General features: G+C 40.0%; 1 protein-coding gene across 1 annotated transcript in view; it reads left to right on the forward strand.

Moving 5' to 3' along the window:
- Nucleotides 1-12,646, forward strand: part of SCN4A (sodium voltage-gated channel alpha subunit 4) — a 141,951-nt gene that overhangs the window by 53,080 nt on the left and 76,225 nt on the right. Inside the window, exon 2 of the mRNA XM_063459375.1 lies at nucleotides 11,841-12,159. Coding sequence (XP_063315445.1) covers nucleotides 11,902-12,159 — 258 coding nt within the window. The 5' untranslated portion in view covers nucleotides 11,841-11,901. The remainder of the gene's footprint in view (nucleotides 1-11,840; nucleotides 12,160-12,646) is intronic.

Genomic DNA, 12,646 nt, shown 5'->3' on the forward strand with positions numbered 1-12,646 from the left:
CAGCAGCCTGCCAAGCATGTCCCACTATAGCCGACCCTCCACACCATGCCTTTGATCACATGAACTGCTCTCTGCACATTAACTAATCGTAAAGTAGCAAGCGTTTAAACATGTCATTATTTCACCTCCTAAAGAGTTTATTGTCGTAGTTCCTTACATGCCTTTACCTTAACCGTTCATGTATTATGTTATTCACTAGTCTCATCTCATGGGGCGACTCACACTTGATTTATAACTAGTGGTGGAGCTGCTGATATAAATACACAGTTGATAATGTGCAAGCTACACCCTAAACATGACAGCCATCTTTCACAACAATGTACTGCTATATACTCATACCCTCAGTGCAACTAGCCATGATATACGCATGTTCAGCCTAGCATGCTCAAATATAACACACTTCTGTCTAAAAAAAAAAAAAAAGAATGCAGCTTCCGAATGAATCTAAAATGGATGCTGTCCAGGAGGTGGGAGGGTCTGGGAGGGAGGGTCTGCTGCTGATTGGCTGGAATGGGTCTGCTGACTGTGAGGTACAGGGTCAAAGTTTACTCAATTGATAAAATAAAGAATAGTGGTGAGAGCACTCAAATAAAAAAACAGATAATATTACCCACTTGTAGGATAACACTAAAAGGGAAAAAAACACAATATAGGGTAATAACGTCAAATTAAATAAAATTTAAAAAAAAAAGGGCAAATTACACTCACAAACGAGGAGCCAATTAGAAGCTGGCCCAAGCTACACGCCTTGAACAGAAGAAAAACTCCCAGACACTGGAACAGGGACGAATTATAATGGGTGTCTTCCCAGGGTAAGTGCAAAACACAGGAACGCAGGATGTAGATTGCACACCAAATTTAATATAAATTCTTAGAACAAAACAAACTAAAATTGTTGAAACGAAAAAATAATAATAAACTTAAATTAGGAAAGTCCCATAAAACTTGAAATAAATGTCCCAAAACGTCCTCCGGGTCCACCTTACGCGTTTCGGCACAAAGCCTTCATCAGAGGTGCTGTCTTCTGTTCTGGCATGAAGTTCCTTTTAAATCTTATTCTTGGCGCCGTTTTCGCCGATCACCGGCACTTCTCTTCCGGGTTCCGGCGTCAGGACGTCCTGCGTCATCACGTCCTGACGCTGCTACTAGTTTCGGCGAGGATGACGTGTAGGAAACGTCCTCCATTAAAACCAATGTAATTACAACGTAAAACATCAGGAATATTAGAAAAGTCCCTCAAACATCAAATTAATACAGAGGGGGGAAGAGAAGGGAACATATTTAAATAAAAAATATTAAATACAACTTCCCTCCACACCTTACATTAAAAATACATATAGTATACATGTTACTAATGAATAAACCTTATCCATAGAAATATAATAAAATCCAAATCACAGAGAGAGGATAAAACAAGAGTAGAATTAGTACACATTGGGTAAAAATATAAAATATTTAACCACTTATGGACCATGGTCCCCAAATAGATAATCAGATGTATTTATTAATTTCAAAATCAATATTTAACCCATTGGGAACCATGGTCTCCATTTCAAACATCCATTTCATCTCGGCATATCCTAGATTATACTCTTTATCTCCCCCTCTCCAATGTGTTGTGATAATATCGATCCCCATAAAATCTATGCCTCTTGGGTCCCCATTGTGTACCTCAGCAAAGTGTTTTGATACGTTATGGTTTAAAAATTTGCGTTTTATATTGTAAATATGTTCTCTGATCCGGGTTTTAAGGTTACGTATGGTCTTGCCAATATATTGAAAACCACATTGGCAAGTAAGCAAATAGATTACCCCTTTGCTCGAACAATTCATAAACGTATTAATTTTATATTCTTTTTTAGTAACTAGTGAGGTAAACTGAGAGACTTTTCTATTTTTATTTGTTCTAAAACTACATCCTTGACATATACCACAATAATGGTAGCCTTTACTCCCCTTCAAAAATGATTTGTTTTCTGCTTTTTCTTTATCTAAAAAACTATTTGTTAATAACTGCTTAAAATTATTTGCCCCTCTAAAAATAAACTTCGGTTTAAAACTTAAAAACGGGACTGCATCTGAATCTTCTTTTAAAACATACCAGTGTTTTCTAACTATTTTTTGTAGAATTCCATTATTTGAGCTAAAATTGAAAATAAAAGGGATCACCTCATTCTGATATTGTCTCTCGTTAGGGTCTTTTTTCTCTTTATATTTTAGTAGAGGCTGTCTGTCTCTTTCCGCGATTTCTTTTTCAATGGTGTCTAAATCCTCTTTAATATACCCTTTCTCAATAAATTTTGTCTTTAAAATTTTGGCCTGGTTAAAAAATTCCTCTTCTTCTGTACAATTTCTCTTAAGTCGCAAAAACTGGCCTTTTGGAATGTTAGTTAACCAAGGTTTAAAATGGCAACTTTTTAAATATATAAAACTGTTAACATCCACACTCTTAAAAAAAGTTTTACTTTTCATTTTATTATTCTCGATGTAAATTAAAAGATCTAAAAAGTTGACACTTTCTCTGCTGATTTCATGTTAATATTAAAGGAATTACAGTTAAGAGTGAGGATAAAATTTTCTAGGGATTCCCTATTCCCTTTCCAAATTATAAAAATATCGTCAATATACCTTTTATAGAGGACCAGATTTGCCCCGTGTTCTGATTGGGAATAAATATATTGTTCTTCCCAAAAAGACATGAAGAGATTTGCATAACTCGGGGCAAATCTGGTCCCCATTGTAGTTCCTAAAATCTGTAGGTAAAACTTACTTTCAAACCAGAAAAAATTATTAGTTAAAATGAAATAAATACATTTAATTAAAAACTCTATTTGAATACTGTCCATTTCTCCTGATTTTTCAAGATAAAATTTCACTGCCTCACATCCTCTTTCATAATCTATAATTGTGTACAGACTCTTTACGTTGCACGTTGCCATGATAAAATCCTCCTCCCATATAAAATCATCTAAAATTTGGAGGAGGCTCATGGTATCTTTTAGATAAGCTGGACATCCTATTACTTTTTTTTGGAGGAATCGATCTATATATTGGGATAAAGGGGATAACAGGGACCCTATTCCCGACACAATGGGTCTCCCTGGGGGATTTTCAGTGTCTTTATGTACCTTGGGTAATATGTAGATCACAGGGATTCTAGGGTATTTAATATTTAAAAATTCATACTCCTTTTTTGTTAGAATCCCTGTTTCTACGCCTTCATCTAAAAGCTCTTTATAATTGAATGTCCGGAAGGGGGTTATGTTTTAATTCTTTGTACGTTTTCTCATCTTCAAGCTGTCTGTTGATTTCTTGTAAATACCTCTTTCTATCCCATACGACCACCCCCCCTCCCTTATCCGCTGGTTTAATAACGATTGATTTGTCTGTTTTTAAATCTTTCATTGCTGTTTTCTCTTTTTTTGTTAGATTCTCTTGAAATTTGCTAATGGATTTTATCTTTTTAATATCTGTACAGCATAGTTTTTCAAAGGTTCTCATTACGTCAGATTTATAGTTAATAGGGTAAAATGAAGATTTTTTCTTAAAATCAGTATGAATAAAAGTATCATTAATATCATTTGTTTTATTTTCAACTGAGTCCTTAAAAAATTTCTTAAGACTTAATTTCCTTAAAAATCTGTTGACATCTAAAAAAGAATTAAACTTATCTAAATTGCAGCTAGGGGCAAATTTAAAACCCTTTTTAAAAATACTCATGTGTGCATCTGTTAATACCTTTTGTGATAAATTAAAAATTCTAAAATTATCACCCTTGTTATCTGCGCTTATTTCCTCCAGAAGTTTTCGTTCCTTCTTTTTTTCTCCCCCTTTTCCCTTACCTCTGTTTCCTCCTCTCCTAACTCCCTTGATCTTTTTAGGGGGGTATGGGTTTTCCCTCTCTCCCTCATTTCTAGGGGTCTCACTCCTAAAAAATCATCTGTATTCCTGTTTTTCAGATGGTCAAATCTGTTCGAAGTCTCAAAGATGTCTTTCTTTTTTGGAGTCCTAATGAATGTTGTCCTATTTTCATTAGTATACCTGTCTGTTGGTTTCCTCTGTCTTTTATATCGGACTTCAGTCCATTTGCCTTCTTGAGCATATTGTCAGGGTACCTGAGGTCTCTACCTTTGAGAAGGGTAGAGACTTAGTTGTTTATCCGTCTAGACAGGCCATTTCTCCCGTTCCTCGCGCTCCATCCAGTCATTCTAACGCTGGCCGCAAGGGATCCGCTTCCTTTTCTAACATGACGCTCGATACGTGACGTCTTCACGCTATCCCGAGCGACCTGTCACTCTATTGGCTTTATCCTATCAGCACCCATCGGAGGCGTGTCTACTCTCCGGACTCAGGGTATTTAAGCTTGCTTCTCTCGTCAGCTCATTGCCCTGTCGTGGTTCTAGCTTGTCTAGTCACTCAGTGCTCTTGTATTCTAGTATTCTCTTTGGTTCTGACCCGGCTTGTTGTACTATTCTACTTTTCTCTGTTATCCCTCTGACCCGGCTTGTCTCTCGCTTACCTGTCTTCTCGTTCCCTCGACCTCGGCTTGTCTCTGACCATTCTCTGTTATTCTCTGTACGTTAGTCCGGCCATTCTAAGGCCCGGTATACGTACCTTTCTACTGTTTGTACTCTGCGTGTTGGATCCCTGTCCCGATCCTGACATTACGACAGGGCCAATGGATCCTGCAGGTACAAACAGTCAGCTTGGTTCTTCCGACCCCAGGTTTGAAGCCATGGAACACAGGATGGATCAGATGGCCCTAGCACTACAGGCGCTATTGTCTCGTGCTAGTAACCCACCAGAGGAGACACGTACTCCTTCGATCTCTCCTGTAAGTTCAGGACTAGAAGTAGCCACTGTAGGTGCTTCTTCTCGTATTACTCCACCAGTACGTTATGGCGGTTCTCCTGAGAAGTGTCGTGGCTTTTTGAACCAGATCAGCATCCATTTCGAATTACAACCCCGCTCTTATCCTACAGATAGAGCGAAGGTTGGATTTATTGTTACGTTACTCATTGAGAAGGCTCTGAGATGGGCTAATCCTTTATGGGAGAATGATAACCCGTTAGTCTATAACTATAATGCCTTTGTAGCTGCTTTTAAAAGAACTTTTGACCCCCCTGGTAGGAAGGTCAATGCAGCTAGATTACTGTTGCGCCTTAGACAGGAAAATCGAACACTTGTGGATTATGCACTAGAGTTCAGATCCTTGGCGGCAGAAGTTAAGTGGAACGAACAGGCTTATATAGATGTATTTTTAAATGGGTTATCAGATGTAATCCTTGACGAGGTCGCTACTAGAGAGCTCCCTGAGAATTTGGAGGATTTAATTTCTTTTATCTCTCGCATTGATGAACGCTTAAGAGAGAGGCAGAACACTCGAGATAGGACTCGTAGACCCTCCTTTAAACTAGCTCCTTCATTTCAAAATTCTGAGATCGAAACCTCACGTTTCCCGGAGCCTATGCAGATAGGTAATACTCACCTCACAGAGGAGGAGAGACAGTACAGGAGAAGGGAGGGTTTATGTATGTACTGTGGAGTCAGAGGTCATTTACGCCTAAATTGTCCCAATCGTTCGGGAAACGCTCGCACCTAAGTTTCTCTAGAGGACAGGCCTTGGGTGTATCTATTTTGTCCTCTGTTCACAATTATAAAGATCACAGGCTTCTGTTACCCGTTTCTTTGACTTGGGAGAAGGGAGTAGTAAAAACCATGGCTTTGATCGATTCTGGAGCCGCTGAGAGCTTTATCGATCAAGTTTTTGTTAACAAGCATACTATCCCATCCCAGTTAAGGGAGACACCCCTGGCCGTTGAGGCCATAGATGGTAGACCTTTACTTGAGCCTGTTATTTTCCGTGAGACCATACCTGTTAATTTAACTGTTGGTATCTTGCATGAGGAAGACCTATCCCTGTTGATCATTTCCTCTCCTTCTATTCCCATAGTCCTGGGGTACTCCTGGTTAAAGAGACATAACCCTATCATTAATTGGGAGTTAGGGGAGATAGTTTCATGGGGTCAGAATTGTCAAGAGAAATGTTTGCGGAAGGTCTCACCTCTTTGCCTGGCTAACACGTCGGCTAACTCCTCTAATCCTACAGAGACACAAATACCGCCTCAGTACCTGGATTTAAAGGCAGTATTTGATAAAAAGAGAGCCGATACCTTACCTCCACACAGATCCTTTGATTGCAAAATTAACTTACTCCCTGGTACCATGCCTCCCAGGGGGCATGTATACCCGTTATCTACTAAAGAGAATTCAGTTCTAGAGGAGTATATTCACGAGAATTTAGACAAGGGATTTATTAGGAGATCCTCCTCCCCTGCCGGGGCTGGATTTTTTTTTGTTAAAAAGAAGGATGGTACACTTAGGCCTTGTATTGATTATCGAGGTTTGAACAAGATAACCATTAGGAATGCTTATCCCATTCCTTTGATTACCGAACTCTTTGATCGTTTAAAGGGTTCTAACATTTTCACCAAGTTAGATCTCAGAGGGGCATATAACTTGGTGAGAGTCCAGCAGGGACACGAGTGGATGACGGCATTCAATACTCGATACGGTCACTATGAATATACAGTAATGCCTTTTGGGTTATGTAATGCACCGGCTGTATTCCAGGATCTGATAAATGAGGTTCTTAGGGAATTTCAGCATGAGTGTGTTATTGTATACCTGGACGATATACTCATACATTCTAGAGAGATTGAGACTCACCACGAACAGGTCAGAAGGGTTTTGCACAAACTTCTTCAACATGGTCTGTACTGCAAATTGGAGAAATGTAGTTTCGATCAATCCCAAGTAAACTTCCTCGGTTATGTGATCTCTGGGGAGGGATTTAAGATGGACCCGGATAAACTCCAGTCCATTCTGGATTGGCCTCTACCCAAGGGTCTTAAGGCCGTTCAGAGATTTATTGGGTTCTCCAATTATTATAGGCGCTTTATTAAGGGATATTCTTCTATTATTGCGCCCATCACCAATATGACCAAACAGGGGGCTGATACTAAGAATTGGTCTACGGAAGCTCTCCTTGCTTTCAAAACTCTCAAGGAGCTTTTTGCTTCCGCCCCAATTTTAGTTCACCCTAATACCACTCTTCCTTTCCTACTTGAGGTAGACGCCTCAGAGACTGGCATAGGTGCCATCCTATCCCAAAGGCTAGGTGTGGATAAACCGTTACATCCATGTGGATTTTTTTCTAAAAAATTGTCTGGTGCGGAGAGCAGATATGACATTGGTGACAGAGAACTACTAGCTGTTATCAAGGCTTTGAAAGAATGGAGACATTTATTGGAAGGGACATTACATCCTGTTACTATTTTAACGGATCACAAGAACTTGTCCTATATTGGAGAGGCCAAGCGATTGTCTTCCAGGCAAGCTCGTTGGTCGTTATTCCTCACCCATTTCAATTACGTTCTTACTTTTAGGCCTGGTTCAAAGAATTCTAAAGCCGATGCTCTATCTCGTCAATATGAACCTCTGGCTTCTTCTGAACCGGTTCTGTCCTCTATAGTACCCCAATGCAATATTATTGCTAACACAAGTCTCAAAATCCATTCTCCGTTGCTTGCTCAGATCTTGAACTTACAACATCTGGCACCTGGACAGACCCCTGAGGGAAGAAAATTTGTTCCTCCTGAACTCCAACTGGAGCTCTTACAATGTTTCCACGAAAGCAAGGTGGCTGGTCATCCTGGCATTCGCAAGACTTATTCCCTGATCTCCAAGGATTTCTGGTGGCCTTCCTTACGAAAGGATATTAAGGAGTTCATCGGAGCTTGTGAGACTTGTACCAGGACTAAACAGCCTCACGCATCTCCTTGTGGTTTGTTGCTCCCCTTGAACATTCCGGAGAAACCATGGTCCTGTTTGGCCATGGACTTTATTGTGGATTTACCTGCTTCCAAGAGACAGACTGTTATTCTCACGGTGGTGGATAGATTCACTAAGATGGCTCATTTTGTGCCGTTACCTAAACTCCCCACGTCTCCTGAATTGGCGGAGATTTTTGCGAGAGAAGTTTTTCGCTTACATGGGATACCTTCTGAAATCGTTTCTGATAGAGGCTCTCAATTTGTCTCACGATTCTGGAGATCCTTCTGTTCTCAATTAGGTATCAAATTGAACTTTTCCTCTGCATATCACCCTCAGTCTAACGGAGCCGCTGAGCGTACTAATCAAAAGATTGAAAAATATCTGCGCTGCTTTGTTTCCGAACACCAGGATGATTGGGTCGGTTTGATTCCTTGGGCAGAGTTCGCACACAATAATCTCGTTTGTGATTCTACTCGTTCTAGCCCCTTCTTCATGAACTATGGCTTTCATCCTTCCATTTTTCCTTCGGTCTCTTCTTCCCAAGGAGTACCGTCGGTTGATGATCATGTCGCCAATCTGAAGAAGTTGTGGGATCAGACTCGTCAAATTCTCCTGCATAATTCTATGTTGTTCAAAAAACACGCTGATAAACACAGAAGGGCGGCTCCAGTTTTTGTTCCTGGGGATAGAGTATGGCTGAGTACTAAGAACATTCGTTTAAAAGTCCCCTCTATGAAATTTGCGCCTCGGTACATAGGCCCTTACAGGGTTTTGTCTCGTATCAACCCGGTTGCGTATCGCCTAGCTCTGCCATCGGCCTTACGTATTCCCAACTCCTTTCATGTGTCTTTGCTGAAACCACTGATTTGCAACAGATTCTCCTCTACGGTTTCCTCACCTCGTCCGGTTCAGGTGGACGGTCAGGAGGAGTACGAGGTCAACTCCATTATCAATTCCCGATTCTCTCGGGGAAGATTACAGTATCTGGTCAACTGGAAGGGATATGGTCCTGAGGAGAGGAGTTGGGTACCTCAGGAGGACGTTCATGCTCCCCGTCTCCGCAGGGCGTTTCACTCCCGCTTCCCATCTCGTCCCGGTTCCTTCCGCCCGGTGGGCGTATCTGAGAGAGGGGGTACTGTCAGGGTACCTGAGGTCTCTACCTTTGAGAAGGGTAGAGACTTAGTTGTTTATCCGTCTAGACAGGCCCTTTCTCCCGTTCCTCGCGCTCCATCCAGTCATTCTAACGCTGGCCGCAAGGGATCCGCTTCCTTTTCTAACATGACGCTCGATACGTGACGTCTTCACGCTATCCCGAGCGACCTGTCACTCTATTGGCTTTATCCTATCAGCACCCATCGGAGGCGTGTCTACTCTCCGGACTCAGGGTATTTAAGCTTGCTTCTCTCGTCAGCTCATTGCCCTGTCGTGGTTCTAGCTTGTCTAGTCACTCAGTGCTCTTGTATTCTAGTATTCTCTTTGGTTCTGACCCGGCTTGTTGTACTATTCTACTTTTCTCTGTTATCCCTCTGACCCGGCTTGTCTCTCGCTTACCTGTCTTCTCGTTCCCTCGACCTCGGCTTGTCTCTGACCATTCTCTGTTATTCTCTGTACGTTAGTCCGGCCATTCTAAGGCCCGGTATACGTACCTTTCTACTGTTTGTACTCTGCGTGTTGGATCCCTGTCCCGATCCTGACACATATTGCTTCTGTGGACTTCCTATTTCTCTCCTAGTCTGAGATCTCCATCTAGGTACTACTTCTTGTATTGGTTTTAAATCAAACTTGGTTCTCCTATTATTAGGACTATTATATCTCCTATCATATTTAACCGTGGAGGTAAATCTCTTTTTTTGATAGTTTTCTTTCTGAGAGGGCCTAATATTTCCACTCTTATAGTCCTCCTGGTCTCGCTGCATTTTTCTCTTTTTATTCTCTATAACCTTGCTTTCAATATTTTTAATTTTTTTAATCATTAGGTCTATGATTTCATTTAATTCGTCCATATCTTTAAAAGGTTCTAACTGGGATTGTATTTCTCTAATAGAAATATCCAGTTGGTTCAGGACCTGTGATTATCTATTTGGGGACCATGGTCCATAAGTGGTTAAATATTTTATATTTTTACCCAATGTGTACTAATTCTACTCTTGTTTTATCCTCTCTCTGTGATTTGGATTTTATTATATTTCTATGGATAAGGTTTATTCATTAGTAACATGTATACTATATGTATTTTTAATGTAAGGTGTGGAGGGAAGTTGTATTTAATATTTTTTATTTAAATATGTTCCCTTCTCTTCCCCCCTCTGTATTAATTTGATGTTTGAGGGACTTTTCTAATATTCCTGATGTTTTACGTTGTAATTACATTGGTTTTAATGGAGGATGTTTCCTACACGTCATCCTCGCCGAAACTAGTAGCAGCGTCAGGACGTGATGACGCAGGACGTCCTGACGCCGGAACCCGGAAGAGAAGTGCCGGTGATCGGCGAAAACGGCGCCAAGAATAAGATTTAAAAGGAACTTCATGCCAGAACAGAAGACAGCACCTCTGATGAAGGCTTTGTGCCGAAACGCGTAAGGTGGACCCGGAGGACGTTTTGGGACATTTATTTCAAGTTTTATGGGACTTTCCTAATTTAAGTTTATTATTATTTTTTCGTTTCAACAATTTTAGTTTGTTTTGTTCTAAGAATTTATATTAAATTTGGTGTGCAATCTACAACCTGCGTTCCTGTGTTTTGCACTTACCCTGGGAAGACACCCATTATAATTCGTCCCTGTTCCAGTCTCTGGGAGTTTTTCTTCTGTTCAAGGCGTGTAGCTTGGGCCAGCTTCTAATTGGCTCCTCGTTTGTGAGTGTAATTTGCCCTTTTTTTTTAATTTTATTTAATTTGACGTTATTACCCTATATTGTGTTTTTTTCCCTTTTAGTGTTATCCTACAAGTGGGTAATATTATCTGTTTTTTTATTTGAGTGCTCTCACCACTATTCTTTATTTTATCACTTGTGTTCTTTCTAGTGGTTTATTGTGGCCCACTAGGGTGATTGTAGCACCAGAGTGCAGATTATCTTTTCACCGTATACTTTTGTATTTTGTGTAAAGTTTACTCAATGATGACGAATAGGGGGCAGACTGAACATTGCATATGTTCGCCCGCCGTGGCGAACGCGAACAAGCTATGTTCGCCAGGAACTATTCGCCAACTAACTATTCGGGACATCTCTATTCACAAGACAAGGCTTTCATGTCTACAAGGATAGTGTACAACATACTTTACATACTGGAAATAGTGAACGAATGAAAATAAAGATATTATTATTTTTAGTATTGCTATTTATATAGCGCCAGCTTATTCCTCAGCAATTTTTATTACCTAAATGATTAGGTTCAACTGTTATGTTTTAAGTGTTATTGTCCCATTATTGGCTGGACTTGTGTATTTGGTTTCGGCCCAAGTGCCATTAGTTTCAATTTGACCGATCGAGGGATTGGCCGAATTCTGTATCTCCAAAGATATGGAATAACTGAGAAAACAGTTAGTGTGATAAATGAGCAACTTTGTTTGCTTTTGGAGTTCTGCCCAATGCCGCCAAATAAAAGAAATAATTGAAGGAAAAAAAAGATGAGAAATGGCTGGGGACATCCACTAAATGTCATTGTAATTGCAGATCAAATGAGAAGTGAACAATAGAGTGGACAATGTACCTATTAGTGTATTTATATAATGTATATGTTTTGCAGTACACTAATTGGCCAATTTTTGCACCTATCTTTAGGTTGCCCAAATCATTGCCCTGAATATTTTTATGGATGATGTTCGAATAAGCCTAATGAATGAGTGTCGAACATTCCAAACGCAATTTAATTTTCAGACATAATGGTTTGGCTGAACTGAACAAGTCTATTAGAGACTGATATAAAAAAATAACTCAACAAAAATTGGTGGAACTCTTTAATGCGTGTGAATCTCACCATGGAAATTTTTGGCTGTTCTTTCAGATTTCGTGTTAAGTGGAAGACTCACCAAATCAAACCTCATACCTAAATACAGAATGAGAATATGGTTGTCAAAATGCTTCCTCCCGGTCCTGACAGTTTGCGGCCATTTACCAGAGAGTCCTTTGCGCGACTCGAGAAGAACATTGAAGAGGACCTTGCACGCAAAGCCAAGCAGGTTGAGGTGCTTGAAGATCAGATATTAAATCCAAACAATGGACTTGAAGCTGGCAAAAATCTACCACTTATCTATGGAGATCCTCCACCAGAACTACTTGGGACTCCCTTGGAGGACCTTGACCCTTTCTACAGCACACAGAAGGTAGGTACATTTCAGAAACAATTCTGATCCAACACGATAAACCTAAGTCTATCCTAAATTCTGTATAGATCTCTATAAGGATGTAGGAGTGAGATAAGATATACTACTGAGCTACAGAATATTTGGATTTAACGCGAAGAAATAAAATAATAAAAAAGAGTCTGGAACACCTTGGGTTCTCTGCCTCAAAATTTGTCTTCACAAAGACAGGTTTTGGTTGAAAGGTTCCTGTGTCCACTTGTGGTTGAATAAAGGTTGCCAGTCCCAGAACCAAAGCTGTTGTGGATTCTTTTTTATTATTTGTATTTTACTGAAATTGGTCCTAAGGAAGGGACTGTTAATGTGAACTCTTAACCGTATATCTACAATTGTGTCTTCACCTAATCATCGCTAATTATTAAAGTAGTGCAAAAATATATATATATATATATAAAAGTGCCAGAAAATAAATTATATTACAAAAGTGATTATAGGAACCGCACTCAAT

Source organism: Pelobates fuscus, chromosome 6, assembly GCF_036172605.1.
Source record: "Pelobates fuscus isolate aPelFus1 chromosome 6, aPelFus1.pri, whole genome shotgun sequence".
Taxonomy (NCBI): Eukaryota; Metazoa; Chordata; class Amphibia; order Anura; family Pelobatidae; genus Pelobates; species Pelobates fuscus.